This window comes from Morone saxatilis, unplaced genomic scaffold, assembly GCF_004916995.1.
Source record: "Morone saxatilis isolate NCDOM2014 unplaced genomic scaffold, NCSU_SB_2.0 Contig1, whole genome shotgun sequence".
NCBI classification, from domain to species: domain Eukaryota; kingdom Metazoa; phylum Chordata; class Actinopteri; family Moronidae; genus Morone; species Morone saxatilis.
The window spans coordinates 16,496,404-16,515,443 of NW_023339651.1; the positions used below are offsets into that span (position 1 = coordinate 16,496,404).

Consider the following 19,040-nt stretch of genomic DNA (forward strand, 5'->3'; position numbering starts at 1 on the left):
TTAACATTTTCACTGCAATTTAAAGTGTGGTGATATGATGATACTGATGTATCAATGTATATGTACTTGAAACTGTACAGACAACTGTGAAGACAATAACTGTAGGGAGTTTGTGTAAAACAAGTGTTTTGGAGGAATTTTGAGCAGTTTATTTCCTGTGAATATTGATCAGAGATTAATTTTACTGATTACAGTCTGTATTTAGGAGGAATATTTTAACAATTATTCATTATTAAAAATTTGGTGTTTCCTTCTAATTGTTCTCTTTGGTTGTTACTTTTTGTACTTTTCTAATGCAGGATGAGGCTGTTAATCAGAGAGTGAAGACTCTGTGAATGTAAGTAAAGTCATTCCAGTGTGCGGTGGTTTATTTAGTAAATAACAATTTCATTTAGTTTTCTCACAGATATGAATGAAATGCTTTCATATTTTGTGTGTTTTTTTTAAAGTTTTCTTACACCTCTTATATTCAAGCAGGCCCTGAGGAGATACATGAATAGTTAACACATGGAGAAAGGACTAGAACATTGGTTTTTTTAAGTGAACACAAAATGGAATACGTGTATTCCTACAAACTGTTTAATCGTGGATTGAATCCATCCATTTAAATGCAATAACTGACCAGCAGATGTTGCAATTTTGCTTCAAATTCAAAACACTTTGGTCCTCCCGTCACCATCACCATCACTAATAGAAACAACAACCTATTTAAAGTCACTGTTCCTCAGGAGCTTGAGCAATCCTTCAAAATAAGACAAACAAATGCATGTTTAGTGTCAAGCTTCCGGCAGCTGAGAAGAATAAAGCTCGAGTCAATCTTCACACACAGTTTAGTTTAAATACAAAATATTTATTGACATGCCAAAATAGCATCTTTATATATTATACATTTTATCTTATATACACTGCCTGATACAATTATTTTGGAGCCCTGTAACCTCAAACTAAGGCCACAATGCAAACCACAATGTCCTCTTCTCTCCGTCTTAAAGTCTTTGAAGCTATTCCTCTCAGCGCCACACTCACAGCAGTCTCGCGTTGTCACCTTATTAACAGTAAACCGCTCGATGCGTCGAGTTCACAGCAAAACACCACCCTTGCATTTCTGAAACAGCGGCTGTGGTGGCTCAGGGTTTAGTGTCTGTGTCTGCCTGGCTGGGAGGAGGATCCATCAGGTCCTTGAATCCCAGTTTCTCCAGAGGTTCCTTGGTCATCAGCTGACTGGAGAACACACGATAACAAAAGGAATGAGCTCGGATAAAACTGCAGACAGTTCTTGTTTAAAAGCACAACCACAGCCAACTTTTACTGAAGTTTCTTACTGGTCCATGCGGCATTCCAGGTACTCCTTAGACTGCAGTCGGCACATGGAGTTGTCGAAGCTGTTGTCTCTCAGGCACTTCATGAACTGCTCCTTGAAGGCTTTACACTCTCCTGAAATAATAACAACAACAAACACATTCAGCGCCAAGGTTCCAGTCATGTGCTCATACGTTCATACCTTTGTTAACATATTCTCTTCCTATGTTTGTATTTATATGTATGTGTATGATTGTGTATGTATACCTATATGTATATACTGTGTGTATGTGTATATATGTATATGTATTTGTTTGTGAAGCACCTTGTAACTGTGTGTTTTAATAAATGAAGCTTTACTCACTTATCAGTACAAAACAACTCCAACCTAAACAAACAGGATTAACCTTCTACAAATGAAGCAGCGTGGTCTGCAACTTGAGAAACGGCTTTAAACTTGTTCTCGTTTTCTTCGTACAGATTATTGTATCATCCATTAGGGAAGAGGAGCCTTTGAGGAATATGTAGGTTCCTTCAGAACACCGGTTTGTGCTAATAAACAACCTGCTGTGTTCTTCAAACCTCGCAGAGTCTCTGTCTTCCACAGAAACGGAGAGCAACGCGCCCTCGTTACAATGCTAACACACCAGAGGCACAAACGGCGGTTTAATTAGCTGTGAGCTCATTAAAAGCAAGATATTTTTTATATAAAATGGAAGAGAAACGACCATTGTTGCGAACTACAGAGAGCAGAAGCCCTGCTGAACGTGTGGAGTGCAGAATGAGTCGTTGAACCGAGGCAGGCAGGCAGGCAGTGTGTTAGGCTAACACCGTTAGCTCACCCAAATGGTCCAGAGGGAACGAGCCCTTGTCGGGAGGCCGAGGTTTGAAACTCTTCGACCCGAAGTTCATCGCGGTAGACATGTTGTCTTCTTGTTCAACAACAACAATAACAACAATAACGTACAGCAGCAGCAGCCTTGACCCTGTTGGCGACTAAATATGACGTCTGTATCCGCGTCGCCTCGGCAGACAGACATTAGTAGTCGATTGAATCGCATTGGTGATCGATTCACTTTTTCGATTATTAAATAATAAGTCCTAATAATTTATAGAGAAACAACACATGTCCATCAAACTTATTATTTTAAAGATGTAAATCGGGTATTATTTTGTTTTTTAAGTGATTAGTTTAGATTTATAAACTTTAAAAAAGCTTAGCATTAAATGCACACTAATAAAGTAAGTTAGTGAGAAAAGGATAAAATAGCACAAGGGTTATAAAAGATTATTTGTCTGTCTTATTTTTTATCCTTTAATCTAATAACATAATACATTATAAAAGTATATATTACTAGCTAATGACAAAGTTTAAAAAACGATAATTCCTGGAAACTACACTATGTATGTCGATTATTGATATTAATATTACAATGAATGCAATTTTGTCTCATTATAAGTGTTGTACTGTATTCTGTGTTTTTTTAAACTGTAAAACTGTAACTTTAGGTGGAGGCTACCTGCCTCTGCCTGCACTCTATACACTCTATACTATATATATATATATATATGTTTTAAACTGTGCAAAATAAACAAAACTGAAACCTATAAAGTAAATCCTCCACAATATATGACACATTTAAATACTATAATAATACCAGCCTATATAACACCATACTATAATAATGAATATAATATCATACTTTAGGAATATCATATTATGAAGATGCTTAGCGTGGTTGTTTATTTTTATTTTATTATTTTATTTATATGAACCTCTCCTATAGTTCCCCTCTTGTGCGTTAGTCTCCAGTTGTTTTATTCTATATATTTGTACAGTTTTATTCTGAGAATGCTGGAACACTGTTGTTGGAGATAATGACTGTTCAAAGAGTTATAGATTTCTTTTTATTAATTTCTATGAAACGCGTTCTGATGGTCCGCCACTGGATGTCTCACTCCCATAAGATATCAGAGAGGATGGAGGGGAGAGAGGGCAGAGGAGGAGGAGGAGGTAAAGGTGAATGGTAAATATTAGGCTTGATTATTAATGCACGTGGAGTGGAATCAGTAATAAGACTATCAGTGAAAGAGAGAGAGAGAGAGAAAGAGAGAGAGAGAGAGAGAGCGAGAGAGCTTTCCTCCAGCATCGGCTCGGATCGCTCAGTCTCGTCCAGTCTTTCTCCTCCACTTCAGATCGGAGGTGACAGGTGATCGGGCAGTCTGTCTCTCGCTCTGTCTGTTGTCATGTTGCCCTGTCTCTGGCTCTGCTCTTCTCGGACTCCAGCAGCGGATGTTCTTGCCAGGCTTTCTTCCCACCGCGGTGAGGCTGGACGGATAGAACTCACCATGGCGCTGGAACGGAGGGGAACAACCGGTCCTGCAAGACGTGCTGGCGAGACCGGGCAACGAACGTGCGGGAATGCGGCAATCCAGGTAAGCAAAACCTCAACCCCCCCCCCCCCTCACACACACACACACACACACACACACACCACAGACCACAGACTTTATGCAGCCAGTGCATGCAAGGTGGGGAACCCAGCCCACTGGTGCTTCAAAACCAAAGGACTGAATGTGGTCAGTGATATACTGACAAAGGCCTGGCAGGACACATGGAGACCTGGAGACAGCCTCTTCTGCAGGTATAATAGGGCCTGAGAGGCATGGACTTCTGGGCTTAGTCTGAGCCATAAACACATAAACCACTGTGTGTGGTTGTCACAGGTGTGTGAGGTGTACAAAGACATGTCAACTATCCCCCACAGCTATTACTGGTTGTTACTGTGTGTGTGTGGTGTGTGTGGTGTGGTGGTGTTGTGTGTTTCATCGTGTCTACACTGTCAGCATCCTCCAGTCCACACAGCTCGCTCCAGTAATTACCGGTGTGTGTATTTCTTTGTTTACATGTTGTTTTTCATTTGCAGGGACACTCATTTCTCTATTAAGCGGCCCCGTTCCTTTTCTTCATCCCTCCATCCCTCTCTCCATGCGTTCTTCCTTTAATCCCCACCCCTCCTCCCTCTCCTCCACAACCCTCCCTGCCTTTCTTCTTACTGAAAATGGCAATAAACCCAGATGGGAGTGGCCACAGAGGCTCCAGTACGGGCCGTACGCCCAGTGTTTGGAGCCGAGCCCGCCCAGGATGCCTGTTCCTTGGCCCTGGCCGCGGCTCCTCTGAGGACTGGCTGTTAGTGGAGCAGCTTTTGGAGCCAGCGGCGCCCTCGCAAAAAAACATTTCGATGGCTTTGTCTGAGCGGCGGACACTTGAGGAGGGTTTTCATTTTGACCCAGAGGGTGTTATCTTGGTGAGGAATAAGTAAATGGCTCTCGGCGTGGTCGTGTGCTGTGTGAGCTTTTCATCAGTCAAGAAGTTTGAACTTGGTCCAAGACTTTCGATTTATGACCTGCAAAATCACATTCCCATCAGCCTCAGCTCTACTTGGTGTTAAGTGCTAATTAGCCACCTCTGCGCCTTAAGTACAGCCTCACAGAGCCGGCTGCAGACTCTTGTTTTGGGAAAATTATTTTTTCCCAATTACCGCTAACCACATAGCTTTCTTTGACCTTCGGAATAAACTGTTGTGCATTGATCTACAGTGCGTGGAGGAAACACTGGCTCTGATTGTTGCACACTGGCTCTGATTGTTGCCCTCCTGAGATTGCTCATCACTGTTGCTCGGCAGATTTCACCTTTGCCATCATTACATAATCAAAATTTAGCCTTGGTGCGGTGAAGGTGAGACAGATGTTCTGTGTTGTGCAGCAGTTGCAGTCAGAGAAGCTGGTAATTGCAGGGCGACCGATTGATCACAGCTAGGGAAATCTCAGCTGGTGAAGAAGAACTCATGTCGGCTCTCTTATCCCTCAACAAGTGCTTAGATTGCCGAGAACAAGGCACTTTAAACACAACTGCTAGTGAAGGCAGCTTAGTGGTCAACAGCAGTGTATGTTCGGCCGAATCCAGCGGCTGCTTTCTCCCGTGTTTGCATTGGAACACCGGGCTCATTTCGGGAGAGCTGGCTGCACAGAGGAAGAATGTTAGGATAGCCATCCATCAACTGAGCCGTTATCTTTCTTCCCCTTCTCTGCTACCAGATCAGGCATTCCCAGGCTCATAATTCGTATCTCATAATGGTCAAGATATGAATTATTGATGCTGGTTCGGCGGCTCCTTCCCAGATGGGGACAGGATCTTATCTCAGTGGCTTTTTCAGGAAAACATCATAGTTTCATTACAGCTCAAAATACCACAAATCGTCTCAGAAAAGTAAACACACAAACATATATTGTACTGGAGTGGGTGTGAGCTGAGGTTACTTATAAGGACTTAAAGGGATAGTTCTGTTCTGTTTGAAAGTGGTGTTGTATGAGATACTTACCCGTAGTCAGTGTATTGCCTACTGTTAGACGGCAGTCGGCACGCACCTAGTTTGGAGAAGCAGACAGGAGTACCGGCATGGAAGCTAGGCAATTCGGTGCTAAGGGTGGGGGCAACAACAAAACATAGCCACCTAAAAAGGCCCACCTAAAAAAAGAATCAATATCAGTTTATGTAGTGTAGTTATGTAGGTGTAGTGTTTACCTAGCGTTAATATCGATCGACTATGCTCCCTTCAGAGCCACCAGAGTCCTTTGACAAAAACATTTTACCATTGTCATTTTACCTCGCAAAACACAGGGCCCATCCACCGCCCAATCGTGAAATAAGCTCGATGTGCGACTTTGGTGTTTTAACACATTCATTTGGTCTGAACTAACGTTAGCTGCTGCGGATCAAAAGCAGCAGTTTGTAGACCAGCAGCTTCCATGCTCTGCGAGGTAAAATGACTTTTTTTGTGTCTGGTGGCTTTAGAGAGAGCCATATAATAGGGCCATTTTCCCCTTCGGAAAGGGCTGTCTGACAGCGAGGTAAAGTGGTGAAATAAATATAGCGTACACTAATATTGATGTTTTTAGGTGTTTTGCATTTTTTTTGCAATTTTGCAGAATAATAACTATAAGCTGAGGACCTCCAATGTGGCTGACGCGTTACATCACATGAAACCCCTCCAATGTATGCGAATCTGCAGTCTGACAGAGTAAAGACACACTATCACACCATCAACAGTGTCCTGGCTGTCCTCCCTCACTCCTGCCTTATCTTCCCATCACAGATACAACATCCACTAAGCAGACATAAAGCCTGCTCTAATTGGTCTGAGAACACACAAATTGGCAACACCGCCTGTGCATTTTTCGTGCTTAGTCATTCTTACTCTGCCCTTCCATACCTTTGCCTTTTTTCTCCCTATCTTTTTTGTCCGCTGGTGTGCTCAGATGAGACCGCTGAGAGGCAGGGTTTCTCTGTAGCTCAGCAGCGCTGCGGTTCTGCCCTTCGCTAAGGACGCACAAATGAGTTATTTCCTCCAGAGAGAAGCCTCAGCAGTCCTCTGAGGTACGAGGAAGGTGTTTGTTGAACAGCAAAAGCAGCAGGAGCTATGATGACATAGGAGGAAGGTTCAGGCTCATATGGCAGCCTGCTTATGAGTTTCCAGTCTATTTCTCAATGTCTTTTAAGGGCAAGTTTGAGAAAAACTTTTCTTCATTCAAACTGAGATATAACCTTAGCCTTAAAGCAGTGTATTTGCTGTGGGCTTTTATTCTGAAAGCCCTGCCCTTGCACGGATGTTTTATTTGTAGTTTAATGAGAAATATTCAAAACTTACATTTGTAGGCATAGGTTTTCTGGCCATAGCACAGCATTCAACCTTTGTGCCCTCCCCATGCAGTGAATAGACACACTTTATGCTCAAAGCTAGCATTTCACACCATTACTATCCGCTTTTACCCTATCCCCATGATACCTTGTGACTTCTGTTATTCCTGTTACTGAACTAGCGTCTGCAAAAATTTGCATTATGCTACAGGTGTCTTCCCTTTTCTTACAGCTTTTTTTGGGAGATTCCTTATGTGGGGATAACAGCCTGTTACACCTTTAACGATAATACCTCTGTCTTCTACTACCGAGGGATGGGAGGTTGCAATGACACCTCTATTAATATGATGACGTTTCTAGTCAGCCGGTAGCCGAGCAGCTGACCCCAACACACTTCTTGGAAGAGTCTGTGTCAGGGTGTAGGATGAAATCATAAGTCATAACACAGATATATTGCAGGTGTGTGCATAGGAATCAGGAAGAGAGCATGGACACACGTCACTAGTACACAGGGAATCATTTAGGAAACCCAAAAATACCCCAGAATGATTACCTCTCTCTTTCTCCATGGCGGAAGGTAATAAAACTCAAATTGCAGCTACAATTGGCAAGAATCTGGCGATACGATACGTATCACGATACAGGGGTTATGATTCAGTATATTGCCATATATTGCAATACTATAAGCAAGGCCATATATTGCAATTTTTTAAATATCTAACTTAAGAAAAACTGTCATAGTGTAAAAAACACACCACCATATGCATACAATCTGAGTTAAAAGACATTTTTATGGAATCAGATCAGTGGGATCTGCATTTCCCTGTAACATCCAGCGTCATAGCCCTCAGTTTATGTTTACAGCACTGCTATCTAGCTGTTGGGGGTTTAAACACAAAAAATCCATACTGTGTTTTTGAGAATTCATACAATAAACAAAACAAAATATTTTCTTACACCCCTAATACGCAGATCCAATTCCACAGATACAAGTGAAATCCGTAATGCGTATATTACATTTAATGTTGAGAAAACCTTGATGATTTTCTTATAATGGACATTTTTGACATTTTTTAGAGTAAAACTGAAGTCAAATCTGAAGACTGTAACCGCTGTGGAAATGAAACACTTTGCCCGGGCCAGAGGGGTTTAGCCGAGACATGAGAGGGTCACAACCTCAGCTGGACCCGCCGTCCCGTCATTAACCCCCACCATCACGAAGCCGCTGACAGACTGGTGTGTACATACGTCCAGACATACGAATAAACTGCTGCAGATGCAGAAAAGTGCCTGCCAGTGCTGCAGGCACAGGGGCTGCCATTGTGTAAATGCCACCCCCCTCGTTCATTTATCCTGCATCTGCCCTGCAGTGACGCTACAGGCGCTTCTTTCTTCAACCTTGCGCGGCCAAATCAAAAGCTCTGTTGTCTCTAAACCAAACGAGCCATGTAGCTCCCTGACTTCTCTCTCAACAATTCCTCCGAGACAGAGCCCAAGGCGCAGCAGCTCTTTAACAAACACGCCTCAAACAGCATCTGTCACAGAGTCACACTACATCGGGAGTTCTCCACCTCTCGCTCGTTACGACCGTGCATCTGTTGTTCACAGTAATCCTGTTGAGAAACATCTTCTGCGTGCATGTAGAGGAGGAAGCCCTGTGCCTGTGTGTCCATTGGTGTGTGTGTGGTTAGTTAGTCATGCGGCCCCAGTAATCTCCATGAGTGCTGTCTGCTTCTCTGTAAGGCCTGACTCAGACAGCGATGACCTCACCGCTGAATGGCTGGTTGTGTGTTTTTGTGTCAGCAGGGTTGTGCGTAGGTGTGTATTTTCCTGTGTGTATTGCTGGCAAAAAAAAAAGAACATGTTACGGATGAAAAAAGCACGAGGTTTGATTTCTTCACATGAAAGCGCCATCTCGAGCGCTTTGAGCTTGATCACGATCCAGAGGGATTAAATCATGAGTTGACATTTATAGAAATATTGCCTTCTTGTCATGGGTTAAAAGAGATCAATCGAAGGAAGATTATCGTTGATGGCAGCGGCGCCCCTCAGGGGATCTTGTGAGCTCACATCATCTCTCTGCACCATGAGGAACCCACACTCTTCCTCCCTTCCCTTCCTACCGCATCCCTCCTACCTCCATCACCTCCTCATTCCTGACCCTCTCCTCTCCCCTGCTGCTCCCCCGTCAGGCTCTGTGGTATCTCCATCTATGCTTTCTCCAGCCTCAAGAGGACTGAGAAATGCAAGAATAGGTTTTTTTTTTGCCCCCTTTCTCTCCCTCCGTTGGCTCTCTAATGATTCCCTTGAGTGCTACTCCCTCTCACTGTGCGTGCATTTGTGTGTGTGTTCACATGGTCGCGGTGCACCACGCTGTTAGGGCCTCCTTGTGTGAGAAATGGCAGCTGAAGAGAGAGTGAGAATGAATTACTTTTGCATGTTACCCGTTGAGGACATGGTACTCTCTGCCGCTTGTGACCATGCATACACTCTGCATGTTAACACGTGTGCAAATACAGTTTACAACATACACACACACATTCCAACATCATGAATAGAGCCTGACTGATACATTAGTTGTTATAGGCTGATTTTAGCGGTTCATGGTTTAATTCTCAGCTGTAAACATCCTTGTTACAACTATAGCATTAAAGCTGCAGTAGGTTACTTTTATGAAAATATTTTTTTGTCACGATTTTGTGACAGTAGTACAATCTGAAAAAAATTACGTTCCTCTGACTCCTCCTTGTGCTCCTGATGGAATTAGCAAAAATCTATCGGGCCTGAACGAAAATGACTAATCAGAACCGAGAAAGATAGTTGATTTTTAAGTCTCCTTAACAGGGCGTCACGTACCAACAGTGGGACTGAGACTAAAAACTATCTTCAAGCCCCCAACCCAAAGAGTCTTTTCTATCTTTCTCTGCTCTGATTGGCTGTTTTCTGTTGGGTACGATGGATTCTTGCAAATGCCACCAGGAGGAAGCTGATTTTTTCTGTTTTTATCTGCCTCATGTGCTACTGTCAGGATATAGTGAGAATTCTATCAAATATGACAAAAAGTTATTACCATAAAGGTTACCTACTGCAGCTTTAAAGGGATCCTTATCAACAATGTTTATATTAGCTGCTTATCAATCAAATGTCAATATCAGTATAGGCCAGTATTGATAAGGTTTTCATGAATGAAATGCCATGATTATGAACCAAAACGCTAAAGAAGAGAAGATTATTTCATTAGTCAATCAATAGAAAACTAATCAATCATTAATCATTAATCGTTTGTGATTTATTTAGCAACAAGACTATAGTGATTCTAGCAGCTATGAGGCTATATATAGTTGTGCTTTGAGCTAAAAACTAACATGCATATTTTTAGCAGATATATTGTTTACTATGTTAACCATCTTACTTTAGCCTTTTAGCATGATAGGGAACATGAAATTGTGTACCAAATGTCATGACAATTCATCCAATATTTGTTTAGATATTTCAACAAGTTCTAAGCTGCTTAGATCGCCTACACAGATAGAAATGTTTAAAACTTTGTCAATATGGACATGCTACACATCATTAAATAAACAATTTGGTATTTGGTATTTCCCATGTTTAATAAGCAAGAGATTTGTACAAAGGGAATTAAAGGCCTGTCCCATAGACGCTGTTCCAAATATTGGCAGGTTGATTTCAGTTACTGAAGCACATAAAAGCCCAGGCTATTAATTGAAGGCAGAGATTTTTTAGTGAATCTTGTCCTGGAGTCAGGTTTGCCAGCACAAAACAGAGACAGATGGACATCTACAACAGGACATTAATTGTATTTAGTTTGTTGTCTGAATTTAATTGCATAATTCATTATCTTGGAGTTGAACCAGCAGGCATCCTTGAGAAACACACAGAGCTAGGTGAGCAAAATAAATATACTGTGTTTGTGAGAGGGACAGAGGATTTGTGGCTGTAAACTGTTCTGCTAATCTTAGTGTGAGGGATAGGCCGACGACGCTGCTGATTTCATTCAAACTGTGGTCTAATTGTTGACAGCGAGGATGACACTTTTTGTTGCTGGTTTTACTGGGTAGTATCTGGTTTATTAATCTAGCCAGACCCGTGACGTGCGCTCTCCTTGGTACCGAAGTGTTGCCGTTTGGTAGATTACTGTGAGGATTATTGCCTTGCATGGCGTCTTGTTTCTCAGTGGTAAGCTGGTAGTGAAGGCCAGTAACACCGGGCTGGCTGTGGGGATCCTGGTGTGGGTGTATGAATATTCAGCTGGCTCTGTCCAGCTTTGGCTGCTGCAGCAGCAGAACCTGCGACTGGGCAGACTGCACAAAAATATCATAAACTCACTCAGTAGCTAGAAAATAACATATGTTATTATTTCATATGATACATTTATAACTTATAAGATAATGTTTGATATGCCACAAGGTATACAAGCAAAATATAACAGCAAAATTATATGTTACTATATAAATATTTAGTGGTGTTAGAAATTACATGCTAGAATGTGGTGTTTTAAGTATTTTTAGCCCATTGTAAGTTACTACACTCTACACATTCTAAATATTATAGGAATATTATATTAGTAGGCTGCTGGATTAACATGATACACTGTGAACTAGTGTTCCAATTTTTGTATGATTCAATAGGCATACTTCCTTATTAATGATTATATCATTCAGTGTTCTAGGACTGTGGAAAATTGTGGTAGCCATTTTTTTTTTAAATTGCCACCAATTATTTCCTCAGTCAGAAACTCAACTGACAGTGAAAATAAACATTAGTCACAGAAGGAAAAATGATTGTGTAATCCATATTTGTATATGACTTAATAGCAGCAGTTTTTAGCCATGTCATGCTGATGTTGATTTTTTCTCCATAAGGGGGGTTTACATTACGATGATGATACCTTTCAACATTATTAATGTCATATTATGAACAAGAAAAAAAACACTATTCACTGAATCAGGTTGCGTGTGATTGATTCAACCGTTAATTATTTGTTTTATTAACCAAATAATTGATCTATGAAGTGTCAGAGAATGGAGTGCAACAGGGTGACATCCAACCAAGTGTCCAAAAGAGATCGATATGACATTTTATGTCAGTTTCAGTTATATAAAACACAGACAAACACAAATGACTCATACTTAAGGAACTGAAACATTGTTTTACTTTGATTCCCTTTATATAAACCACAAACAATTAATTTTCTATTGATTGTCTGATCTATTAATGGACTAATTATTTCAGCACTCTATTTCATTATATCTTGACCAGGATTGTTTGTCATTTATCGTTACCAGTGAGCCAACTTGCGCTCTGTTGTGTGTTATGCTTTCTTTTTATTTACCCACTGAACTTCAGTTTCCCCCAATCAGATTATTTCTGCCATCAGTGCAAAACTCCAGTCTACAGTTTCATCTCTCGCTCCCTCATTTTCTGACACTCTGTTCTGTCGATGTCTCTGACACACTGCGTCTCTGACTTTGATAACGTCATTTGCATGGACAGAATCAAAGTGTGATACAGTGACTCAAATGTACCTTTGCTGAACACCCACGGATGCTGCTACTGAATCACGCTGCAGAGAAAAAAAACACGTCTATTTTTCTTTCTTTTTTGCGCATTCTGTCTGTCTGCTGTTGGTTTTCCTAGCGCTGTAGCCAAACCGTGTGTTTAGTCACATGCTTGTGTTGGCAATAAACAGCATACGGTCTGTTTAGAGATGGTGCACAGGTGTGTGTGTGTGTGCATGCATGCCAGAATGTGTGTGTGTGTGTTTGCACTTTTCTGTTTTTCTCGTCTCATTTTAAAAGTATAAAATATTGCATGAGCGTATAAATGTGAGCGTCTATATCTGCATGCATGTGTGCGCATTTTGGACCCTGGTGATGTAACTAACCTGATAACAGCCTCGGCTGAGTTCTGATCAGATCTCAGGCGGTCTGTTTCCTGTCAGTAGGCTAAATAGGATTTCCCCAAAATCACATTCTGCCGCCCTGCTCTCCTTTACGAGCGGGGACACACTCTACCAGAGTCCCTTGTAATATTTGCTTCATTTAATTTGCTCCTATTACCTCTTAACAGTGCCAGCATCAGCACTTTCAGTATTTATAGCCTGAACCTTGAGCTGGTGTTCTCTTTGTTGCAGCGCTTTTTTATGACAAGATTTTCTCACCCCTCCTTTTTTTATCTCTCTTCTATCTCCATCACCTTTCTCTCTATCGTCCTCCTGCACTGCTTTGCCCGATTTCATTTCCTCTCCCTTCTCTCTTTGTGCCAAAACCCACTTCCCCTGCTTTCACCCCCGTGCTTTTTCTCCCTACGTCATCCCTCTTTCATTCCCCGCTCGCCTCTCCCTCCTTCCCTCCCTCCCTTTCTTTCTCTCTCTCTCCCTCTCTCTCCTGCAGAGCCGGACTGGGCGTCGCTGACTTTGGGTGTGTTTGTTTGCCAGGCCTGCTCGCTCCTTCACCGGAGCATCCCCCACATCAGCCGGGTCAAGTCTGTGCAGGACACATGGGATGCCAGTGAGGTGGAGGTAAAATCCCGACGAAAACATGCGCACTTCCAAAATAAAAGAGCACTTCCCCTTTCTCTCAGTGACATTTAATATTTGACTGGTATCATTTTACTTCATTCCAGCAGTCGAATAGATATGCCAACATCTGAGACATTGGGCCTCATGCAAGAACATCTTTGTAATCTTTTATTTATTGCTTTGTATTAATGCACTTAAAGCTCATAAATGCCACCTGTTCATGATCAGGTGTGTGTTTGTGAGGCACAATCCCTGCCCCTAAATTGCCATACAATGCTCCCTCTTCTGTTCTGTTTATGGGCGAGTTTCCTTCATTATGTCACCAAGGAGTTAAAGGAACTTCACACCACTGAGCTGTATGTTCTGCTGTCAGGAATCAGCAGACCACAACAGTTTTAGTAGTCGTATTTGGGCACCCGAAATAATACAGCTTGCATCGGTGTTGCACCAAAGCAGCTGATGGAGTGAGAGCATCACTTTTTCTTAAACCACTGGTTCGTTCCACTTAAAGGAATAGTTTACATTTTGGGCGAATAGTAACAACGGGTAACAATCTGCTCAGCACTTTTAAGGGGCCTACTAATTAACACGTTCTATCTTTGTTTAATCCAGACAGTGTTTTGCATGTTTCACGGCCACCGTAGTTTCTCCTTTGTGCTTGGAAGGAGAGGGTGAAGAGGGGGAGTTGCAATCGGCAGCTACACTGCTAGATGCCAGTAAATCCTGCACACTAACTCTTGGCAGGAAAGCAAAATGTGGAACTGTGCCTTTAAGAACAAAACTGTTTGCACAAGTGGTTCATGCACAGGCCAAATATAACGTGATGAACGGTGTCCAAGTTCTTAAGTCTGCATACTAATTGTGTGCAAATGCCAGTGCGTGCAACATAAGAATGCATATTTAGTATGTGAATGGGGTGAATATGCAAACAATACAGACAAAGAATATTAAGTCTGGAGCCCATGGTAACAAGAGAGTGTACAAATGTACCATTATTTTTTTGTTGCTATGGAAACGACCCAGTCTGGGGACATTTTCTTAACAATATGACAGAAAGTAAGGCAGGATGAGGAAACATGTCACTGAAAGAAAGGCAAAGTGATGGTGATGCTTTTTTAAACCCGAAGCAGCTTTTTGCACTGCACTTGGAGGTCTGTGGTGGAGGTTTTTTTTTAGTTTTTAGGAAACTGGAGAATAATGGGTTACAGCAAGGATCAGAGTTTTATCTGGCTTAATATACCCAGCATCAATCAGTTGAAGATGCTTTGATTGGCTCTGATACCAGCGCCTCAAGATATCTATAGTCCTTGCGCAGGACAATGACTTCTTATCTGCTCAAGAACATTGATCTTTAGCTGACCTCCCTTTGGAAGGAGAGAATTTCCTCACAGGGATCAATAAAGTATCATTCCATTAGGACAGTTTTCTCCTGTGTGTAAAAAGAAGCTGAGCTGTTGCGTGATTTACAAAGGAGCCGACAAACAGAAATACGTCAGCAAGAAATATGAGTTCTGTGCAAAATTGTAAACACAGAAATACGTATTTTTTAGGTTTTGCTCTGCTGGGGAAGCGAGAAATTGTCCCTTGAATGGATCATGTCAGCGCTTTAACACCACCGCTGGGTGACAAAAAGGACTTTGGGGGAGGTGATGCCGATGTGAGTCATGATGAAAAACGGGAGGTTGGAAGTGTGGGAGGACAATAATTGGGATGTAATGGGGATTTGACTTAAGGGGAAAGTGGGGAGGCAGTATGAGGTGAAATGCGACAACAGTACAAGAGCATTAGGAGATTGGATGACTGGATTTGATTGCAGCGTAGGAAAAAAGGGGAACAAGGGCCTTTGTGTTGTCTGTGTTAAATCTGTCTGTAATTGTAGTATTGGGAGAGTTTAGGGGTGATTTTGAAATACTAGAGCTTATTGTTGAGACTTCTGGAGCTGTTGTGGTCCCCCTCCAATAAAACATCCACAATCAGAGGAGACACTTTACAATAGAATCCAGTTTATTAGCCGCACCTAGCTAATACTGGGTAGGAGCGTCTTGGGTATAACAAGGTGCCACAAACGCCTAATGACGATAGGTCATTAGGCGTTCTCAGACCGGAGGAACTTTTTTATAGCTCCTACTTTTGATTAGGTACTCTCCCAGCTCAAGAGCGCCTGTATAGTTCTTGGGGGTGCTCCCCAGTGGGAAGTTCCTCTCAGGGAGTTCCCAAACTGTTTGGTCTTGAGATCAACTTTTCTTAAAATAATCTGAAGAATGGCTTCATGCCTTGTGAAAGCACCTAAACGCAATCATAGTAGCCTTAAAATAGGCTATATGGCTATTGGTAATATGGCTGATAATCAAACAGTTGTCAAACTAAGAACAATACAATAATTTGACATTTTAAAACAAGAAAAGCATTCAAAAGTACATTTATGAGAAGATGGAACACACTTAAAACCAAGCGGTAACCTCCATGGCTGGCAAATGAAGCCAACACGGAAGTAACAAAAGCTGCAGTTCCTCTAATGACCACTTGAGGCTGGCTCCAAAAGTGACTCAATCTCTATAAGGTCCCATATTAAAATGCCCAACTTTACAGCAGAAATAAACATGTTAACAGTGGTACAAAAAATATAAAATATATTAAATATATTCTATAGCTAATTTCACCATTCATGATAACTATACAGGGCTAAGTTTTATATAACCTCATTGTGATTTTTTAAAATCTTTATCTTAGTTCTTATTTTGTTTTCCACAACGACCATATTTGGCATTCTGTATGTGAATGGTCCACTACGTGCACGAGTAGATGGATGTAAAACAAATGAATATCCTTCTTATTGTGTGATGGTGGGGAGAAATGAGACCCCAGCTCTTGCTTTTATACGATGCCACTGTAAAGAGGCAAAATCAGACTTCTCAGTCTCATTTGTTGTTGCCATGTAAATCACGTCATCATGAAGATTTGGTTATATTATTGAACAGTAACTGAATGTCATGCTCTGCAGACGCCTGCAACTCACAGTCTGGAATAGTAAGCAGTTTAGATAAAGGGAAGGGTAACCAAATGAAGTGGATACTGAGCAGAGGTGGTTATGCAACACTTTCCTGATCTTTTGTTTTGATGATACTGATATCATGCTCTAAATGTCACCTCCGAAGTGTCAGATGCGTCACATTTTGGCAGCAGGTGTGTCGCGTGTTTTTCCGTGACTTTCTTCAGAGGTTTGTATTTTGGTGGAATTTCTGCCGCTATTTGACCTTCACAATAAAACACCACAGTGCTACATCCCTTCCAGAGCCCCTTAGAGGATAAGAGAGGCGTGTTGAGGGATTCAGCCAGCTGGATTGGACTCAGGGATTATCCTTGGATGAAACGACAATGGAGGGAACGAGGGCAAAAGGCAGATACGTGCCATTTCCGCTATTAATCCTATTGCAATGCAGGGGCCTCATTGTCAACTGAAGACATTCTGTCATACTTAAGATTTTCTATGCCTGTCTCATTTAAAGTTTAATGTTATTTTCTTCTTCCTATTGTAGTTTTGTTGTCACCATTCTTTGGGTCTTATATCCTTGAAATGGCATGGCTGCTGTTATGTAAAAAGTGTTTCCTAGTGGCATTTTATTTTATAATTCTTATTTTACAACGTCTTTTAGGAGCAAAGATGTTGGATGTTTTTATTTGATATGATTTTATTTTGAAATGTGTTATTACAAATTGCACAATTTCTGTAAGATGTAAAAATACACAGTAGAATATTATTTATGGCTGGTTCCCAAACACTAAAAAAGTATTGCCAGAATAAAATACAATGCCTATCAAATGTCGCTGGTTAACAACATGGTTAAATATGCTGTTAGATTAAATTTGACATTTTAAATGCAGCAATGTCTGAAACTACTGTATATTGTACTGAGGTGATATTGAGGTGATTTTAGATGACCAGGTTGCGTTGTCTTGTCTTTTTCTTTCAGTTGATGGCTGCAATGGGAAACAATGCAGCCAAGGCCAAATATGAGCAGAAGGTCCCTGCTTTCTACTACAGACCAACACACACTGACTGCAAGTAAGTACTCGTCCTTTCAAAGCACGAATAATGCTGCAACTTTGTATCATACACAGTATAACACAGTAATAACTGACTAGGCTAACTGAGCTGACTCCCACTACTACTAGTGTTTTGGAGCACATACTAGTGTTAAAGACGGTATAGTACAATAGATTTAGTGCCAATCTACCTTATAACAATATGAACTTTACAACTATCTCCTTTTTTTGCGTAGTTATTACATATTTTGTCAGTCAGTTCTCCACTGAACTTTCATAATGACACCAGCATTCCCATGAAGGTCAATGTTTGTGTGTCAATGTGTAACATAACCTTTGTTGGACAAAATATCAAAGCTGACTTACAAGTTCACTTATGTTTTGGCTCCTGTTTCCTCCTTTATAAGCTGTAAAAATATTAGTGTGTCCTTTTTGTGTTCTATTTCCCAATATGAAAAGCACAGCCGTAAATAATAAAAGTAATGCTGGCTGAATAGAACGGAGCAAATATTAATATTATCAGTAACACCTGTGCTTTTGTGTACTGTGAAATAGGCCTAAAGATCATGGATGTATTAGACAGTGGTTTCCAACCTGGGGGTCGGGACCCACTAGGGGTCACCAAAGCCTTACAGGGGGTCGCGAGGCCTAGTGTTTAAGAAATTTTAAAAATACACAGTGGGCCTATACCTCAGCATTTGATTCACTTCTGTGAAGAAAAGTAAAATAAATTGTCTCCGAAAAACGGCCAAGAATGAGCGACAAGAAAACACTCCTTTTACACAAACTTTTAGTCTGTTAGTGAGATCACCATTTGGGTACCTCTATGTGAAAAGTGTCCTAAGATAACCTCTGTTATGAATTGGCACTATACAAATAAAATTGAATTGAATTGGGTTCATTGCACAGTTTTGAATATAATATGAAAAATCCATAAAATGTGTCACATAAGCAGGGGTAGTCAGTTTAATAAAAGATAGAAGAGAGGTCCCCTAAAGTGTTGACCTAACACCCCAAACTGCTTAGAAAAGCTATATCTATTTGTTTGACCATTTACATTGCCATGTCAATGTAAAGTCTATGTACAAGGCATGGGTGGGGCCAGCAGGACAAACTCTAATGCACAGTGGGCCGCACAACTGCGCAGGCAAATTTTTTTCGATTAACTGGGCGCCATCTTTGAGCTAAGTATCCATTTCTTATAAAACACCCATGATAGAGGTTTGAAGGGGATCAGCCGCTGGTTTGGAAGTGTTTTCCCCCCATTCTTTATTACCATTAAAACATTTTTTATAAACGATATCGTCAGTTTTACTAAAGACAGAAGCACAGAACTCTGCCAGATAATGAAACAATCGAATATGTTTATGTTATGGCCACCTTTAATGGGCGTGAGGTTGGACCCAAGAACAGCACAGACTGAGACCAGCGTTGGAACAGTTCAACAGTTTATTGTCC

At 41.3% G+C, this 19,040-nt stretch overlaps 2 protein-coding genes across 2 annotated transcripts in view; one reads left to right on the forward strand and one right to left on the reverse strand.

Annotated features, from left to right (window-relative positions):
• Nucleotides 1-829: 829 nt before the first annotated feature.
• LOC118335888 (cytochrome c oxidase assembly protein COX19) lies at nt 830-2,349 on the reverse strand. The gene is made up of 3 exons (XM_035672388.1): nt 2,142-2,349; nt 1,323-1,434; nt 830-1,221 (listed from the first exon to the last, which is right to left on the reverse strand). The coding sequence occupies exons 1-3, from the start codon at nt 2,221-2,223 to the stop codon at nt 1,128-1,130; spliced, it is 288 nt and encodes a 95-aa protein (XP_035528281.1). The 5' UTR covers nt 2,224-2,349; the 3' UTR covers nt 830-1,127.
• Nucleotides 2,350-3,580: 1,231 nt separating this feature from the next.
• The window catches only part of LOC118329635 (arf-GAP with dual PH domain-containing protein 1), a gene marked incomplete at its 3' end in the record, with an annotated part of 25,211 nt that continues 9,751 nt past the window's right edge, over nt 3,581-19,040 (forward strand). Inside the window, 3 exon segments of the mRNA XM_035663868.1 lie at nt 3,581-3,735; nt 13,411-13,538; nt 17,510-17,601. Of these exon segments, the coding sequence (XP_035519761.1) occupies nt 17,513-17,601 (89 nt within the window).